Consider the following 20,000-nt stretch of genomic DNA (forward strand, 5'->3'; position numbering starts at 1 on the left):
TTACTGACCACCCAGACTTTGGTGGCGGTGGAGACGCGTCCGTGCTGCTCGAACATCCAGCGGTGGTAGGAGAGCAGCAGCTTGAGGCAGAAGCGCAGCGTGAGGATCAGAGACAGCCACAGCAGCGTACTGAAGACCAGAGCGGACACCATCGTCTGGCCCTGAGAACTGAACTGAGTCAGGCTGGGGGAGAGAGAGAGAGAGAGGGGGAGAGAGAGAGGGAGAGAGCGAGAAATAGAGAGCGAGAGAGAAAGAGAACGAGAGAAAGTCAGGAAGACAGAGTCAGAGAGACATGCAGAGACAGAGTCAGAGAGAGAGAGAGAGAGAGAGAGAGAGAGAGAGACAGAGACAGAGACATTTAGTACTCATTTATTATAGTACTGCCGCCAGATCGCATCATGACATGGTACAACCAAGTGAATGTATCCACTCATCCACATCCCACCCATTCATATACCAACCAACCGCATCATAACAAAACAAAAACATGCAGCAAATCATCATTACCGAGGAAACAGTAGATTACCATCAACAGTATTTACCATCAACAGACCAGAGCCCTTTGTCTATACACCATTTACACATTTTTCTCAAATGATTCAATGTTGGCAAATTAAGGCACAATCCTTGACTCCACCAGGAGAGAGCGGTTGCACAGCAAGAAAACAAAGCAAAGCAAAGGGGAGGAGACAAAAGCTGGGAAAAGTAAAAGAAAAAGAGAATGAATGAATGAATGAATGAATGAATGAATGAATGAATGAATGAATGAATGAATGAATGAATGAATGAATGAATGAATGAATGAATGAATGAATGAATGAATGAATGAATGAAGCAATTGCACCAGAGGCAGTGAATGTTATAACCAGTAGGGTGATAAACAAGAGCAAGGTGAGGTGAACAAGACACATGGGCCTAGACTACAAAGCTGGTTCAGGATAAGTTAAGGTTAAGTTAAGAGGTAAATCATCTAACAGAAGAGCCTGGAGTCCTCATTTTCTTAAGAAAAGTCATTGTATTAGATGATTTACCTTTTAACTTAACCGTAACTTATCCTGAATCAGCTTTGTAGTCTAGGCCCATGAAGGGAGGACAACAAGGGATGTGGTGGACAACAGGAGTATTCCCCAAACCCCCATCATCATCATCATCATCATCATCATCATCATCAGATGGTGGGCATGTAACGGGAAGAGGGATGGGTTATATTGCAAGACAGGAATGACACAGGAGGACGCAAACAGTGGGGGAGTAAATGAAAGGTGTTGGAGTAAAGGGCAGAGAGAGAGGGCAGAGAGAGGGCAGAGAGAGAGAGAGAGAGAGAGAGAGAGAGAGAGTGAGAGAGATAGAGAGAGAGAGAAAAAGAAATCTGGAAAAAGAACAGAGATAAATAGAGAAAGGAAGTGATATTGAAAAGGTTTATTAAAAAACCTGGTAACTCGAGATGAAATGGATCTACTCTATTTGAAGTAGCTCTTGGTTTCAGTAACGAGATGCCGGCTTTTTAAATGCTTGAGGCACAGCATTCGGATTTTTCACTCAGATTTCACTCAGAAAAATATCCCATCAACCCAGGCCAGATTGAAACATTTTCCTGTTCCTATATTAAAGCAGAGTAGCTCTACTTTGTAAGGCAGCACTGCTCAGTTATGTATTAAAGTCGCTCTGTAAACAGTTCAGAAGACCCCTATCAGATAGTGTCATGGTTTCTAGACAAAACAGTCCGGGAACACATCTTGAGAACAAGGCCAAAGTTTATGTTTGGAACTTTGTATCTTTACTGTGTGTGCATTGTACTGGATGCATACGTACTGTACTGTCTCCCGGTGAACAGTTGTTCCATGTACACCCTACAGCAGTGTTTCTCAAACTGTTTCAGACCGAGGACCACTTTGTCCCCCCCAAAAATGTTCAGGGACCACCCGTCAACTTAATTGACAGTTGACGGGTTCTAATTTGACTGCTAATTTTGATGCAGATCACATACTTTACAAGCCTGTCTAATTGTTGTGAAAATGAGATTTCAGCTTTGTTTAGTTTTGTAATAATGTTACAAATATAGCCTACTGCTAACTTGTCTTAGAAAAGTAGAAATCCCCTCGCAGACCACCTGAGCTCTGTCTCAGACCACTAGTGGTCCCAGTGGTCCCTGCTGGACCACACTTTGAGAATCACTGCCCTACAGTATATGACTGAAATCACCACAGTGCCAGATGAGTTATTCGGCATCTCTGTGTTTGTGTGCAGTTACACCCTGCATATTCAGCCAGTTGTCCACTGCCACTTGCAGGGTGACACCCAGCAAATTTGTCCACTTGTCTCAGCTTGACTTGGGGAAGTATGTGGTGAACAAGAAGGACAAGATGGGCAAGGAGGGAGCTGGGGATGGTGGGGAAGATGGAGGAGGAGAGGAGGGGGGGGGCTAGTGGACAAGATAGGAGATGGTGTAGGAGAAGATGGACTAACAGGAGGTGTAGGAGATGGAGATGGTGGGCAAACAGAAAGAGGTGGTGGGGTAGAACAACAACAACTACAACAACAACATGTATTTATATAGCGCAGTATTACAACTATGAAGAAGGAGGTGATGTAGCCAAAAGAGGTGGTGGGAGACAAGAGGGATGGATGGGCAGATGGAGGTGGTGGACACAACACAGGAGGTGGTGGAGGAGAAGGACACAGTAGGTGAAGAGCAGATGGGCACGATGGGGGTGGAAGAAGTGGTGGACAGAAGATGGGAGGTGGTGGAGGAGAAGGAGGTGAGGAGTGAGAAGGTGGTCGGAGAGAAGGGGATGGACAGATGGAGGTGGAGGTGGAGAAGGAGGAGAAGGGGGGTGTGTTGTCTCACCTGAGTGGCAGGTTCTCCTGTATCTTAGCAATGAGGCCCATGGAGGGGTCTGACTGCATGTAGAGAGTGCTCAGGATCGCTATGACAACAAAGAGCCATGAGGAAGGGCTGGCGGGATACACGCCCTTTATCACGCTATTCTGTGAGGAGACAAACAGACAGACCCAGAAAGAAGAGAGAGAGAGAGAGAGAGAGAGAGAGAGGGGATCCGTCACCAAGGATACACTTGAATTAACACATCCCCCTTCACTATCTCAGCCCCACCCCCACCCCACCGTCTTGTTCAATCTCAGTGACACACATTCCTACATGGACACATGGACAAAGCCATTTATGTAAAATGGTAAAAAGCTTGACAGCTTTCTTGATTTAGTATCTACTTGAAGTATTCTCGTGAGATAATTGTATTTTAAAAATCCTACAAGCTAGCCTAGCACCGGTTCATTCAACAACATTTGTCATACATACAAATACTTAATGACATGCTGTAGGAGCTGCAGTGTATGTATGAAATGATGTAGACATTTACAAAATCGTACAATAAAACAGCTCAATGCATGTCCACGAAACCCTATAAACACGTCCACAAACACTACATTACACTAGTGTTTGTGGACGTGGACGCTGAAGGTTTCATCCAAAGCAACTTAGTTATTTACAGGGTATTGGTTACAGTCCCTGGAGGAGTGTGGGGGATAGGTCTCTTTCTCAAGGACACTTCAGCCATGGATGGAGGTGTAGGCAGAGGTAAAGGTGGGATTCGAATTGATGAACTTGTGATCTTAAGCCCACCTACCTAACCATTAGGCCACGACTGCCCTAGCCAGGCCGTGCCCTCCTAGAAACGCAACACCTTCAGCGTTGCTTCTAGTCAGGCCAAGAGCAATACAATATCTTTTCTGAGCTCCCGAAGAATCGGGAACTCCTCCCACTTTGTCAGGAAGCATACAACCATTAGTAAACCACGGGAGGCAAGTCAACCATACCGTTTGGGAAATGTTTATTGTTATGCTCTTGGTCAGACCAAGTCTCAAAGAGTCGATGATAATCAGGCTATGACTGCCCTACACTAAAAACAAGGCAATATAATGAATGTGCGATGCTGCATTACCCTCATGCGGCTGATCCTCTTCTTCCAGGAGCGCATGCCCGACTGGTAGATGTGGCTGAGGGCCTGGTAGGACAGCTGCAGGTCCACCCCCTCTGGAGTGATGGTGAACTGGAAGGCCACCGCCTGGTGAGCTTCCGCCATGACTGTGGAGGGTGGAGGATGGGGAGAGAGAGAGAGAGAGAGGGAGAGAGAGAGAGAGAGAGAGAGAGAGAGAGAGAGAGCAAGAGAGAGGAGAGAGAGAGAGAGAGAGAGAGAGAGAGAGAGAGAGAGAGAGAGAGAGAGAGAGAGAAAAATTATACTTTTTTACTTAATTTCCTACAGCCTCTTGACACATCCCAAGCTTGTCATTATTGATATCGCCATACAACTATTTTTTTTTTAAATTCAATATCTTGCAAAAATTTGCTCTCTCATTTGATATCAGGACATTGAATGCCCTGATGAAGGAAGGTATTGAAATAAACACGATGAGTGTAGCAACACATTAGCCTCAATTACGTTGTAAGAAAACAACAGATGCAGACACAGGATGGGACCAGGCTCCGCTTGGTGCATGATCAATCAGTGTGCCCTAGAACAGTTCTTGAGAGGAGAGGGGGAAAAAATGTAGCAGGCAGGTCCTAATGTCACTCACTACACCAGACTACGAGGAGGTGACAATGGTCTCACCGTGACAGTGCGGCCTAATTGTCATGCAATGTTGTCAGACAGCGTTCTACATTCTGTTCATCGATTGATCACACTGATCAGGTTTTGCAGATTTAAGTTGCAGTTTGGTGTTAATCAATCCATAGTTCTAATGTTCAAGGTTATGTTGTGCTGTGGTTGGGAAAACAAGAGTTGATGCAACACACAGACTGCTAAGTGTGAATGACCGCATTGACCTTAACTTTGCCTTGTGGTATTGTAAGAAGGCAGTTAAGTGGTAACCCAAATAAGTACACTCAGTAAACCTCGTAAAACACTTCCATGGTTTCAGTTTCTTAGGGAAAACAAAAGGCGCTAGGCTTCTAATAGGATGTTTACCACTTGTTTCAACTTGACATTGACCAGAATGTGATTTCTAGACTAGCCAGCTGTGCAATAACAGCATCATCATTGGAGCAGCTTGATATGCAAACCTTGAGGTGAGGGACACAGTGGGAGAGAAGAAACAGGCACAGCACCTTCATGTCGAATTATTCTTCAGTCAGTCAAACTCAGTGTGAGCTTAATTGTTAGTTTTACCGTAATATAGGCCCAGTTCCAACATGTTCTATCAGTTCTATCCATGACCTCCATAGACGGACATAGGGAGTTTACTATAAGCATTCTCTCAGACAAGCCATGTAGCACAAGATATATGAAGTCACAAAAATAGAAAAAGTAAACACTTGAGTACTTTACATGGCCACCAAGGCATCAACAGAAGATCAAAGTGAATGAGTTTGAGTCTGGCCTCATCATTGGTTCTATTTCATTAATGATTTAAGACCATGGCCAGGTTGTGAATGAACGAATGAATGAATGAATGAATGAATGAATGAATGAATGAATGAATGAATGAATGAATGAATGAATGAATGAATCATTACATTACACTACATTGCATTTGGCAGACGCGTTATAACCAATGCGACTTTCATTCATCCAACACAGTCAGGTTCCTACATGTACTTTGTGTCCTGATGATAACACTATGCAACATTATGCAATGTTGGACTAGTGACACACATGTAACTGAGGGACAGACAGTTGAGGAAGAAAGCATCTTCACTCTAGGCCTATGGCCAACTGTAGAAATTCTCTCCAACTATTTTGCCTTTTTTTCCTCAATCTGGAAATCAGATGGTTTAGTAGTAGGCTATTCAATGCATGTTATGCATGTATTCTCTCCCTCATAACCCCTGTTTGGAAGTAGGAATGGGCAAGTTGTTCTCAATAGCACAGCAAACACAGAGAAGAGCAGCATTGTATGAAGGAAACAGTCCCACAGCTCATGGCATCTGCCACATGCCGGTGGAGAGGGGGCGAGGCCGAGGGAGAGAGAAAGAGGGGAAGGAAAGGAAAGAGAGGGAAAGGGAGAAGGGAGCAGGCACAAAGAGTCCCTCTCAGTCCCGTTCAGAGGGCTACAAGCACAGGAGAGTAGGAGGCGAGGCAGGGCGGTAAAGCTGGCTTCAAATAATGACATGAGGCACTGGGGAAACTTGCTCAACAACAAAACGGAATGAATTGAAAAGAAAAGAAAAAAACTTCCTGATAAGGACTTTAGTTCATCACTTCTTTTTCCCCCTCCCTGAGTGTGTATGATTTGTGAATTAGGTCAAGGAGCCGTTGTCTTATACATAATGCAGCCTACACATTCTATTTATAAGTCGGAGTACATTTGCCCCATTACCTCCACTGGACACTAGACGTTTAGACCAATGTGACTGAAATAGTTTCTGCTGCCGAAAGTCTGTGAAGTAGTTAAGGCGGTAACCTACTTCTCACTCCACTCCAGCCCGTGGCAAATAATTCAATGCCACATTGTTGCAGTGCAAATGTTCCAGTTCCACTTGATAGGTGATCTTAGAATGTACAGTGATACGAACCGGATATTGAGATAAGGATGGGGGGCAACTGGCAAGGTGGGCACAATATCAACTGATGGTGACAATCCAGTAGATACGCAGAGATAAGTAGCGACAGGTTGTGTTGACATTCGCCATGTTAACTTCGCCATGTCAACTTCGCACTGGAAAAAAATATCACCCTGGCACACTATCTTAGTTTCCGTCATGTATTCCGCGCAAAAAGTCTATGAGAATAGCAAAATAAGGAAGAGCACACACGCCGTTGACGAGAAAAAAAGAGGTTTGATCACCGAAACCAGAAATGGGACTCCTGCATGCAACCATACACTACACATACCAAAAATGAACTTCATAACTGAAACATATTACCTGATCCTATATAGAAATGCCATAAAATTGCAGGAAGGGCCTTCCTAGCCCAATAACTTACACCTTATAAACGAACTGTACAGGCTATGCACGCATTGGGCGTGCACAGATATTCATTCGTTCTCTTCATCCGTCAACATCCAGCCATGGGTCTGCTACACAAAAGCAATTAAACAGCGATGCTTTGGATGATTGGATTATAACACACTAAATACGATAGGTGTGAAGATTTTATGCACCAGGAAAGACCAACTTGTGCCGTTTACATACCTGAGATGAAATCCTATGTATCCGCGCTAGATCTAGAGAAAGGCACAGACGCGATGGCTAGCTGTCCAACACAGATGTGTAGAACTAGTCTTCTGAATCGCGCACACGCAAACCCTTTCCTTACCACTAGCCGATACAGTAAGCAAGCCCCCACCCCCCACAAACTCGCCGCCATACATTTACATACCAGCGTGGTGACGTCAACACCAATCGTGCACGCTCACGTAAGGCTAGGTCGCACTGTGGAAAATGATGATGCTTTTTGGCCTTTCAAAATTTCATGAACAATATTACCTCTCCATTTTGCCTGGAACACATTTGTAAATTTCCACAATAAACGCATCTGGTGGTGCCTGATGGCTAGTTATGCAATTAGGCTATGAAAAGGCTTGCCTGTCTTCTGTCTTCTTCACACCATCCACTCCTATTCAGTAGGTTACTGATGATGTTATTGTTTTGCACGATGCTCTTTCATGTGTCAAGTGATTGGATATGTATGGTATTTGCGGTCCTGAAGACTTCGCTCACATGTGCCAAGCATCTCTGGATCCATTATGGATTTCCACCAGAGCAGAATGTTGAAAGTGAAGTGAAAGCCAACTGGGAAACTCCAACTCCCATTGTCATTGTGACACAACACAACAGTGAACACTGCACACAACGAAATAGAATTTATGCCTCAACCGTGCAAGGGGGCAGCCCTCAATAGCACCCCAAGGGAACAGTGCGGCGGGATGGTACCATGCTCAGGGTACTACCTCAGTCATGGAGGAGGATGGGGTAGAGGCAGAGCACTGGTTAATTACTCCCCTCACCAACCTGGTGGGTCGGGAGTCAAACCGGCAACCTTTGGGCTACAAGTATGACGCCCTACCGCTTACCCATGACTGCCCATTGACTATGTACAGTATACCTACTGTGTAGGCTTCATCAGGCTTAATTGCAAAGACAAATTGAAACACATTCTTCATTATGTTGTTTATTGTTTTTTTTTTTAATCACAGGCAATAATAATAGTGCACTTTCATTTTTTATTATAGTACAGACATTTTTCTCATTTTTCATCATTGTGATAATGCTTTCCCCAATTGATGTCAATCTTTAATATGGAAAAAAAGAAGTTTCTACTGTGCATGGGGGAAGAGAGTATAATCTTACAATCTTAACTGGAATATCAATTTATGTTGACAAGAATGAGAGCCAAGGTTCCATAGCATGAGCACAGCAGTGATGACTAAACAATCAAGGCATGGGTTACAGAGCGCACAGAAGCGTATGCATACATGAAGATGGGAGGTATATAATGTATGTGTTGGGGAGGTGAGGGTGCAGAAGCCTCAATCCTAGCTTCAGAAAGTAAACAATGTCCGCTAAGCCTGGCAAGCAAGACTAGAACATGAAACATATAGTCTGGGCCCGCACCATAGGCACAGTCACCATGCTGCTGCTGCTAGGCCCATCCTAATGACTGGCTACACAGATTCAACACTAAACAGTGTTGTAATTAGAGGTCGGAGCAAGGCCAGATTCATGGCCCAGCTATGACTATCCCCTATGGTGTGAGGAATGACCAACCCAGCAGGCAAAAAAAGCACGTTTTGCCAGTAGGGTTTGGTCTAGACTCTAGTTTATTAGGCTATATAACCACCACAAATTTGATCCTGTGAGTCTGCTGATCGGAGTGTGCCCTCCAACAGACCGTTAGGGCAGCTACTCATCAAAGTCATTGGTGTTAGATGAGAAACATTGCAGGGGTATAACTTTCTGAAACCATGATTGACACTTCTGGTGAGGTGATGGAGGAGGGTGGGGTGAAGACATTGAGAGAGAGAGAGGGGGGGGGGGGGGTAGTGGAGAGCAAACAGATGAGAATGTAGAGAGTGGGGAGAGAGAGAGAGAGAGAGAGAGAGAGAGAGAGAGAGAGAGAGAGAGAGAGACAGAGAGAGAAACCTGTGAAGAATGGGGGGTGGGGAGAAGGGGGTGATGTAGGGAGTGTCCAGGACAATGAATGACAAGTGACAAGAAAAGAAGAGAAAGGTTAAAAAGAGATGTTGGACTTTCAAGACCAACCGACATTCCCAGAAAGTCCAGCAAGGTTGAAGTCTTTTTGAAGTCCACAATGGGCATTTGCATGAGGGTGTTTTGCATGTTAATGTGTTAGTGTGTGTGTGCATGTTCATGGGAATGAACCCAGGAGATGGTGGAAGCGTACAATCCAAAAGTGTGTTTTGTTTGTTTGTAAATGGTAAATAACGTCACACGTGTGCTTTGGAGCAGCGAGCCGATGACACAGGCCTGGCCAGAGCTTTTCCCCCAAGGGCACACAGATTTCTTCAAAAAAGCACGATTAAGGCGATGATGATTAGTGTCAGTGTGGTTCAGCTCCTGCCAGCAGCAGACAGAGAGAGAGCGCGCACGAGAGAGAGAGAGAGAGAGAGAGAGAGAGAGAGAGAGAGAGAGAGAGAGAGAGAGAGTGGACAGACATGGTTAGGCATGCATGCAGTTCGGACATTCAGCGTGCAGAGGGCCGACGACAACAAGATGGCAGCCAGCCCTCCGCTCGGCTCTGACATGCAAAGGGGGGGTCACCGTGGATGAACAACAAGGCTAAGAAGCACCAGAGGAACCTTCTAGAAGGGTTGGCTTGGCTGGTGAGCAAAAAACAAACATCAGGCTGTGCAGCAGCTGAGTGGTGGTGGGTGGTGGGTAGAGGATGGTGGGCGCTGGGGACAGTTGAGGCAATCCAAAACAAAGCTGTGATCGCGGTCAGGGGTTGCGTTTGGCTACCAAAAAATACATTGCATAATGGATGGCAGCAAAAAATAATCATAATCCAGGCTGGAGAGGAAACAAAGACCTGCAGAAGGATGGATGGAGGTGACTTACAGGTGACGGAGGGCATCATGGATGATCCTGTTGGTTTTTTTGTATATTTTGTTGTTGTTGGGATGAATGGATGGAAGCAATCATGTACCCTGTGCTTTAAAGGTCAAGTTTGTCTGTTTGCAGACAGGGCAAGAGGGAGCGTCTTGAGACCAAAATGTCCTAAAAGGTCCCGATGCTCTCCCATCTTCACATCTGTACTTTGAAGTATAGTTGTCTTGGTGAAAGCACTGCCAAGGGTGGGGGAGGTGGAGTGGGGTTTGAGTGGACTGGGTTTTGATCCTACTTATTGTTTTTTTAATCTTGTGTATGAATACAGTGCTTTCTTGTTGCAAAACCCATCTCACTATTCTTTTCCTCTGTGAGATGAGAGGAATCTGTCACAGACAGTTCAGCAGAATCAGTGTATGTGTTTGTGTGTGTTTGGTCTGTGTGGGTGCGAATACTGGTTGTGTTCAGGATGTGTTCAGGTTGAACACACAGAGTTCAAAGTTTTGGGCTCTTCTTTTGAGTAACATTCTGAAGGGAGGAGAGGGAAAGGTGTGGCTTACATCCATTTTTTTCATTCCTCCTTTTGTGTCTGCTCACCCTCTTGGAGTCATTTTAGTCCTTTTCTTTCCATTCACGGAAAAGTTTCTAGAAAGTTCCAAAAAGGATTAAAATCCCTTCAAAGTCATGTCGTAGTTGAAATTCAGTCCACTGATACATCACATAAGATGATGAACACACACAAAAAAATATTTAGAAGTGGTGGCTGGAAGGATGTTTGCAGCATTGATTTCTTTTAAATTATTTTAAAGGAAACGAGGTCATTTTTTCCCTTCATCCCTTCAGGTCTTGTAAGATGACTCCACAGTTCCAGTGGGGCAGCCATTCTTAACTGTTTCCATGTGTCTTTGCAGTCATGCTTACAACCCGCTGATTTCAATTAGTTGTCTTTCTGACAACTACCAGCAGCAGTTATTGTTACATTATTATTCTCTTCCAGTGAGACAAATAAATATGTCAATAAATAAATAATAAATAAACAAATAAATAAATAAACAACAAACCAATAAAAAGACGGTGTTTAAAATATATATAAATAAATCAAATAAATACTTTGAAAATAGCATTTCTTGTTTAAACATTCACTACGTTGGCTTTTTTTCATCTCATTTGACAGACAGTAAACATTATCATCTTCAGTGAGGAACAGATCACATTAAAAAACAAAAAATAACATACATTTTGTGCCATGGATACCCTTTCCATTTTTTGTCCCCTCTTGCAATGTAAAAGCCATTTCTGTCCTCTGTCCCTCTTTCGTGTGTCCGCCCTGGCCACTCATATGCATAGGACTTAACCAGCAACCTGCTGCAACTGGGCCCCATTTTGGATCAAGAAATGTGACTTTTGTCACCCGTTTGTTGACAGACTTTAGGGAGGGACAGAGGCAATGGCCAGTCATGCATTTTTCTTTGTGTCTTTATTTTTCACACTGGCTCATGCAGACTGTGTAGCACGACGACGAGAGCACATTTTCTGCACTCAATTATTCAGGGATTTCTTTTTTTTTGTTCTGTTCACATTAATTCACAGACTCTGGTTGGTGTCTTCGCCATAAGTCGAGAAGACATTATGCATTGGCTTAAGAAAGGCATATTAGTTTGATAATAGGTCATTAGATGGGTGAGCTCACACAGATTGTACCCCGTTAAGACCACGATAACGTACACATGATTTCACTAGCTGAATACGACTGAATTTTGACTTGCCACCTCTCAAAACAGTGGCATACTATTTATAGTCTAGGTAGTTCCCCACATTTCTACCTTAAAACAGCAAGAATGTCTTCTTAACTGTTTAACTTAACTTATTTGTTAACTAGGCCCCATTGTCCTGATTTTTTTTTGGTGCTAATTGTTTGTGTTTAATCAACAGGATGATCTGTAGGTTGTTTTCGTTTTCTTTTTGGGTTTTCTGCCCCTGTGCCCCCAGAAGACTTAATACATTCGCTCCTGGTGATGCACAGCAATAATTCAACACTGCTGCGTGTGTCTTAGCCCAACCCCTTTACCTACAACAGAAGACATATATGTATACATACAACAACAAGCACAGCCATACATACAGTATATATATATACATATACATGAATCTTGATCAGGTAAGCTCTCACGACAAAGCAAAACAAAAAAACATTGTTCTCTTCTTCTTTTGTTCTGTGATGAAGTAAGGTAGAAAAAAATTGAACCTCCTGTTACCAAAAAAAAAACACAGTGTTCCTCCATGTTCTTTTCTCGAAGCTTTTTGACTTCTGCTGCATGGGCAGATTGCTGGGGGGTGATGTTGGCGGTGGCAGGGTGGGGCAAAGGCGTGGGGTTTCTATGGGTCTGTGATAGGCCTCTTTTGTCTAGGGATGGGGTGCAAAGGTATTCTTCCGTGGTGGTTGTAGTGGTTGGTGTTGGTGGTGTGTGTGTTTGTGGAGGGGGGGAGAGAAGGGTTGGTTTTCTTCCATGGTGGTTGTGGTGGTTGTGTTGGTGGTGTGTGTGTGTGTGTGTGTGTGTGTTGGGTTGGGGTGGGGTGGGGATGGGCGGTGGCTTTAGGTGGTGGTGGTGGTGGTGTCCAGTCGCCCCCCTCCCCCCACGGCTCAGGGCTGGGACTGGGTGCCGTTGGAGGACAGCAGGCGGGTCTTGTCCTTGCTGGAGCCCCGCCGCTGGAGCCCGCCGCTGTCACGATCGCGGTCGCCCCCACCCTCCGAGCGGCGAGAGTTCTGGCGGCTCAGGGAGCCAGGAGGGTGGGATGACGACAGCTGCCCATTCTTTTCGTCTGACGGGGGGCAAGAGGGACAAAGGATAAGAAGGGAAGGAAAGAAGACAGACAGACAGACAGACAGGCAGACAGACAGGCAGACAGACACAGAAACAGACGGATGAATAAAACATGCAGATAGACAAACAGGTGGACAGATGCATACAGAGAGAGAGATAGATGAATGTACAGGGAGAGACATAAACACAAATATAACGACATACACGTAGATATTCAGGAAGCTACGTAGATAGTGCTAAATGTTATGTGTGTACGTGTATAAACATTCATTGAGAAGTGGCTGAGTGTGCACATCATACCATCTGGACAGGTGCAGGGCAAATACAGTTTAATTCCAAATAAAACTAGACTAAAGGCCGATTCGGACGGGACTTTTATTACCTATGGACCCCCGGTAATTCGGAATAATTACAGAGAATGTCTGAGATCTTAGTCCTGTGCGAATGTGCCATGTCTGCGATTTGTGAGGTAATAATTCCGCCGCGAATTACCTACTCTATTTCAGCGATACTCAGACGTCCTGGGGTAATTTTACATAGGCGCGCCGTCTGAACTCCCTTGTAATGTCTGTGAATTGACTAAATAACAGACGTTTATTTATCCCGTCCGAATGCGCCCCGAAAAATCACGGAGGTCCAGGGGTAATTGCGAATTACCAGGGGTCCATAGGTAATATTTATCCCGTGCGAATCGGGCTTAAGCTATTCTTAGAAGAATTCTCATAAGAACAGAAGACAACATTTCTACCTGTATGCTTTCCATTCAAGTGTACATGGCCATTGGCAAACTAGAACATCCTGCTTCATTCAGCATCTTACCCTCAAGCAAGACAATACATTTTGTATTGTTTTGTATGTTTTGGTTTTTGTGTAATGCATATTTAGTGTACATACATGTATTTATTTTGTATGCATGCTTGTGTATGTGTGTATGTGCATGCTTGTGTGTGCGTGCACACATATCTGTATGCGTGCATTGTGCATGCTTGTGTGTATGAACGTGACAGAGAGAAAAGAATGTGTGACAAAGACAGAGACAGAGACAGAGACAGACAGAGGTGGACAGAGAGAGAGAGTACCACGTCTTGGTTTATAAAAGAGTGTCCATACCTGTGGGTTTGTGAGACTCACCAGCAAGTGCCTGCACGGAAGGCTGATCGTGAGTGCTAAGCAGCTGAGCCTGAATGGACTCCACCACCCGTTTAAACCTGCGACTGGGACCTGGCAACGCAGAACAGTGAACAGTGTAAAAGTGAAACAGTACAAATACACACATAGCATTTACAGTGGCCAGCTAGAAGTCCACCACATTACACGTAACATACAGTTTACAGTACTGAACATACACACTGAATGGACACCACCTGCTTAAACCTATGACTGGGACCTAGCAATACACTACAGTGAGTACAGTACAATACAAAAATTGAAAAATGCCTCAGGCCATCATCAAATCATTAAGCACAGTTACATGCAAGGAATATTCCGATTTTAAACAAAATGATGGCAGGCAGTAGTCAGTTTGCACATGAGTCATGTAAACTCTATTCATTCCGAATGGGAATGAATGTGTTATGGGAATATTCTGGTTGCAGAGCACTGCATTATACGTACATACCGGTATATGTAAATAGAATATTCCGGAACTTGTTTTAAACCGAATACTGAGAATATTCCGTTCGAAATTGGAAAACTCTGTACATATAACTGTGCTCATTGTTTTAATATATGACTGGCATTGGAAGAAGAGTGTGCTATCTCTGTCATTGAACAAATATGCAGTTCTCACACATGGTATTTGCAGTGACCTAGTATGAGGCCACATCCATACACTTGACATTTACACTACTGAACATACACAGTCAAACATGCAGTATTTCCAGTATTGTGAAGGTACATTACAACAAGAAAGTCTCAGGCAACACCTTGCTATGCTTTCATCACTGCATGCCAGGACCATTGTACATAGTAAATAAGAGCCTTGACCTATTTTTCAAAATGTAAAAATATGAAGTAGGTACCTCAGTAGCACACACTGCACCAAACCAAGAGCATCTCTTCCAGTTTTAATCAGAAGTTCATAGTAGAGTGTGCAGACAAACCTGTACCTGACAGGAGCGTGAAGGTCACACTGTATATCCCCATTTCCCTCCTTCCTTCTTCTCTTTCTTTTCCCCTATCCCTGTCTCGCTCCCTCTCTCCTTCGGAGAAGGCGATGTCCACCTGGAACTTGATGGGCTTCTGGAAGACGGACGACCCTCCGGAGGACTTGTATTCCGCCCGGAAACTGGTCTGGGAGATGACGCTGTGACTGAGCGAGGGGATCTAGGCAGAGGCAGACACAGGGGCAAAAGATTTTTTTGGTGCTCAACTTTCTAAGGAATAATACATCAATTGTAAGAATATGAAAACACCAAAACATCATGAAAGTTGAAAAAATCATTCCCACCCAACCTGAAACTTGTGCAAATGACACATAATCTCATATAGTATATCATGTCATTTACAACCAAATTTGATACACAACATCTAAAAAAATCACAGGGCATAATATTAAGGGTGATTAAGGTGCTGTTTACACGTAGCTGGATATTTTTGTAAGTGGATATTTTTTTCTCCTGGTTGTATTGGTTTTGCATTGGTTTTGGCCTTCCGTTTCCACGTAGCAGATATTTAAAATCCAGGTATAAAAAGCAGGAGAAAAAAATATCCTGTTTAGGGGGCTGAAACGCATTCGTTACAATGGAGGATTTATTTGTATCCACATGTTGCGTTTACACCTAACAGGAGAAAAAAATACCCTGATAAAAAAATATCCTGCTACGTGGAAACAGCACCTAAAGCAGAGCTCAGAATAAAAATAAATAGATGTTCTTTTTCTTTCTTTCTTTCTTTCTTTCTTTCTTTCTTTCTTTCTTTCTTTCTTTCTTATTTGTATGACTGTAGCAGTCTCACAGAACACTTGATGTCTAAATGATTTTCTAAGCAGAAAAATGATTCAAGTACACATGCAGTAGAGGCATTTGATAGAAATTGATCCTCCCTTTGAGAACTTCCTGTCTATCGGAGGTGAATTCCTAGACTAAGCTCCATCCATGGGCTTGGTGCAACAGCCAGGCTAATGCCCCTGTACTGTAGAGGAAACACCCCAGAGGCTGATTATAGAGCAGGATGCAACATAACAGCACACAACATCCCTCTGCCCTGGGCATGACTGGACTGGACAGACTCCAATCCAGCTGTGTGAGAGCTCCCACGGTCAATAAACAGGCTTCAAAAACAACCTTGGAATGCAGTCTACATAAGGCATGAGTTAGGCCTAAAGCTAGGTCTGCTAGGACTAAGGTTAGGGTTAAGTGTAAAGGTTCACTGTGTAGGATGTTGGCCAGTATTGAAACTATGCTGCTCATTGAAACTGTGCTGCTTATTGACAAATTTGATCTTGTTATGATTATTTACTAAGTAATAAACTAATATTTACCAGTAGGACAAAAGTCCAGTAGGTTTCGCAGCTAAAAATGTCTATTTCTGGAAATTCAAAATGGCGGACACTGAGAAGACCACCCTTTTTATGTATGAAAAATGCTGTTTTCCCAGTCATAATGAAAACTTTCACATTTGATGGTGAAAAAGGTAACATTTGTGAATGGGCAGCATGGAATCTGGAAATGAACTACTACAAATATTACACAGTGCACCTTTAAGGTTTCCAGTTTTTCTTATCTGTATATTTTTCCGACATGATTCCACGTTATGTTGGTGTGCCACAGACTGGGTGTAGACATTATACCAGTAGATATGACCAATTTCTTTACTACCGTAACTAAAACTACTAGTAACTAAAACTACTAGTAACACTACATGATTTAATATTTGTTAAACTGCCGCTTTAAGAACTGCAGCCAGTGTTTCCAATTGCCAAAAGTAAATGATGTATATAAAAATGGATTTAGTGAACAATCAGGAAATGACTATTCCCAAGTGTGAGTCAGTTACTGTGTAATATATGAAACAAAAGGAGACAGAACAGTGTATTCTTACTGAGAGGAAGGCATGGACGATGTCTGCCTTTATGGAGCTCAGTGGCTTGTCTCGGATCACCACGAAGATCTGCTCCTCCTTCTCAATACTGATGAAGTTTCCAAACCAGGACTTCTTAGCCAGCCTGTGCCAATAGAGTGCACCAGAGACACACACAGGCACACATACACAGTCAGGCGCATACAAGCACGCACACGAACGAACACACACACAAACACACACACAAACACACACACAGGCATACATACACAGACAGGCGCATACACAGACAGGCACATACACAGACAGGTACACGCACACACACGCACACACGCACACACACACACACACTCAAAAACACGTACACATACACAAACACACGCACACGCGTGTACACACACACACACACACACACACACACACACACTCACACTCACACTCACACTCACACTCACACTCACACTCACACACACACACACACACACACACACACACACACACACACACACACACACACACACACACACACAAACACACAAACACACACACAGGCACACACACACACACACAAATCAATACGGTAGCTGAGCAAGCAGGGAGTCAGAGAGACTGGCAGATGAAAGATAAAAGCAGCTGCAGACCGGAGAGCAGCACTGCCACTATCAGCAGCACACTAACAGCAAACAGAGAACGAAGACACGACAACCATGACAAGACGGAGATATGTTTCAAAAAACAGCAGCCATGTAGGCCAAAGCGAGATGCTGCCCTCATTCAAATCAATGCAAATCTAACTACACGCTCCTTAATGACGCGCGGTAAACTCCCTTGGATTCATTCAGCCATCTGCTGTCCTCCATGTTGGAAACATGAGACACCGGCTCCCTCGCTATTGAGGAAAACAGTTCTGCGGACACTGACAACAATACAGTGAGAGTGTTGCTGCTGCAGTCCTGTCTGTTTACGTAACCATGGATCAGAGGAGTAAATCATAGGAGCATCAACGGATGACCTTGACAGCTGTTGACAAGATTGACAAGATTGTTATATTATGGAGATTAGGTACCGCTGCAGTCATTCATTTAAGTCAGTGTTTCTCAACCTTTTTTGAACAAACGCCCCCTTGGCCTCATCACAAGCCTCCCAACGCTCCCTTGACCTCATCATAAGCCTGACAACGCCCCCCGTAGTGTTAAAAACTTAAATGGACTAATGTCCCCCGATGGCAACTAAGCACCGCCCCCTTTCAGCTGTATCCTTCTCAACGCCCCCCTAGAGCTCCCCAATGCCCCCGTTGAGAAACACTAATTTAAGTGACACATCAACCATAGACTATTCTGTACTTCTCTACCGCAGGCCTGGTAGTGGACCAAACATGTGTAGTTGGCTAATCCTATTTATGTAAGGCTGCTGAAAGGGGTTATTGTTAATATATTAAATGTCTGTATGAGCACTGTCTATGTCCATACTGTCTTAAGTCCATGTATAAGTACTGTCTATGTCTATACTGTCTATGTCCTTACCTAGATTTAGTCTATGTCTGTATGGGAAAGCAAGAAATGTAATTTCAAATTCTTTGTATGACCAGTGCATGTAAAGAAATTGACAATAAAACCTACTTGACTTGACTATATTGATGCAATTGCATTTCTGGATGAATAATAGCAGAGCCCGTTCCATAAACACATAACATAAGGCATCTTTTTGATAAATGTCATCGATGGGGGACTGCAAGTCATAATCTTTTCATCTCCCATCGTCATTACATCAACGAGCCACTGAATCACTTTTCCTGTTGCTAGATCAGAGCACGCGGACAGTTGGGCAAGCGGGCAAGCAGACAGAAAATCATTTAGTCATCACACTCACTCTGGGCTGGACTCCGGTGTCAGGCTGGACATGTCCTCAGATGTAGGAACTAGGGAGAGAGAGAGAGAGAGAGAGAGAGAGAGAGAGAGAGAGAGAGAGAGAGAGAGAGAGAGAGAGAGATGTCGTTTATTATATTATAATATATTTACAGTATATACAATATACAATTATACATACTGTAGATACTATTTAATCGATAAAATATACATGCATATTATACACACGTACCTACTATGTATACATAGCACCAACATAGCAGAAAATAAATCAAAGAAAGAAGATACGGAGCGAGGGAGTTGGGAGGAAAGGAAAGGATGGGGAAAAGAAGAAGGAGTGCCATAAAGCACGAGTAAGGTCAGAGAGGACAGACTACGCCTCAAGCTCTGACTGCTTTCGCGCATGTTTAAACATGCTTCTGTTCACGGAAACATTTCTGACACTTAAAAACCTGCCACATGCTTTGAATGAATATAAGCACTTGCCGCTCAAACCTGTTTATCTTGTTTTGTGGGCCAACTTAGTGTGAAAATGACCGCTTGTGCACAAACTAATTGAGGTCAACTGCATTATTGGAATAATGACATCCTACATCTAAAAGGGCAATTGGAGGAATCGGCTGGGGGTGTTAGTTCAGACAGGCAAAATTGACCCCTTGTTTCAATGTATGAAAACGTTTATAACTCTATAACTCTATGTACCTGATGTAAGACTGAAACCTTGTGCATAAATAAAACGGTTTTATAGTTTTATAGTTTTCCTGATTAGCGACATATGGGTTGTATCCATGAAATAATTTCTAAAACTGCCAGCGTCACCCAAAAGAGCTCGGTCCTCCTTCGGTAACCACAATAAGAGATGCTTTGCATCTTTAAAGGAACAGTCCTCCCTTTTTTGATTTTCACATATTTGCAGAATTTCCAAACATTATTCATGAATGTGCATATCATTTTTGTCCATGTGTTTGTATTGCCTAGTTTAACAGTATAGCCAAATTAAGCCTAGCAATGCAAGTCTATGGGAGCAAACAAAACATCATTAAATGCACATATAAAATACTTTAAAACTAATGTAAAATTCACAAGAGTGCAAAACAGCTATTTAAACCCGTCCTATGATCACCTTTTGCAAAATGTTAATGCTCCCATTTACTTCCACTGATTATGCTAAGCTATGCTAATAAATAGCAAATACAGCAAATATGTGAAAATCAAAAAGGGTGGACTGCTCCTTTAAATCTCTACTCCCCAGAACAACAGGGTGTG

At 43.4% G+C, this 20,000-nt stretch overlaps 2 protein-coding genes across 2 annotated transcripts in view; both read right to left on the reverse strand.

Annotated features, from left to right (window-relative positions):
* The window catches only part of cpt1a2b (carnitine palmitoyltransferase 1A2b), a 59,087-nt gene extending 51,768 nt beyond the window's left edge, over positions 1-7,319 (reverse strand). Inside the window, exons 1-4 of the mRNA XM_063191013.1 lie at positions 7,154-7,319; positions 3,960-4,102; positions 2,849-2,988; positions 9-183 (exon numbers count right to left, since the gene is read on the reverse strand). Of these exons, the coding sequence (XP_063047083.1) occupies positions 9-183; positions 2,849-2,988; positions 3,960-4,100 (456 nt within the window). The 5' untranslated portion in view covers positions 4,101-4,102; positions 7,154-7,319. The remainder of the gene's footprint in view (positions 1-8; positions 184-2,848; positions 2,989-3,959; positions 4,103-7,153) is intronic.
* Positions 7,320-9,108: 1,789 nt separating this feature from the next.
* Positions 9,109-20,000, reverse strand: part of brsk1b (BR serine/threonine kinase 1b) — a 34,698-nt gene continuing 23,806 nt past the window's right edge. Inside the window, exons 15-19 of the mRNA XM_063190983.1 lie at positions 18,739-18,787; positions 16,891-17,014; positions 14,958-15,174; positions 13,981-14,070; positions 9,109-12,847 (exon numbers count right to left, since the gene is read on the reverse strand). Coding sequence (XP_063047053.1) covers positions 12,669-12,847; positions 13,981-14,070; positions 14,958-15,174; positions 16,891-17,014; positions 18,739-18,787 — 659 coding nt within the window. The 3' untranslated portion in view covers positions 9,109-12,668. The remainder of the gene's footprint in view (positions 12,848-13,980; positions 14,071-14,957; positions 15,175-16,890; positions 17,015-18,738; positions 18,788-20,000) is intronic.

This window comes from Engraulis encrasicolus, chromosome 2 (assembly GCF_034702125.1).
Source record: "Engraulis encrasicolus isolate BLACKSEA-1 chromosome 2, IST_EnEncr_1.0, whole genome shotgun sequence".
In the NCBI taxonomy this organism is placed as follows: domain Eukaryota; kingdom Metazoa; phylum Chordata; class Actinopteri; order Clupeiformes; family Engraulidae; genus Engraulis; species Engraulis encrasicolus.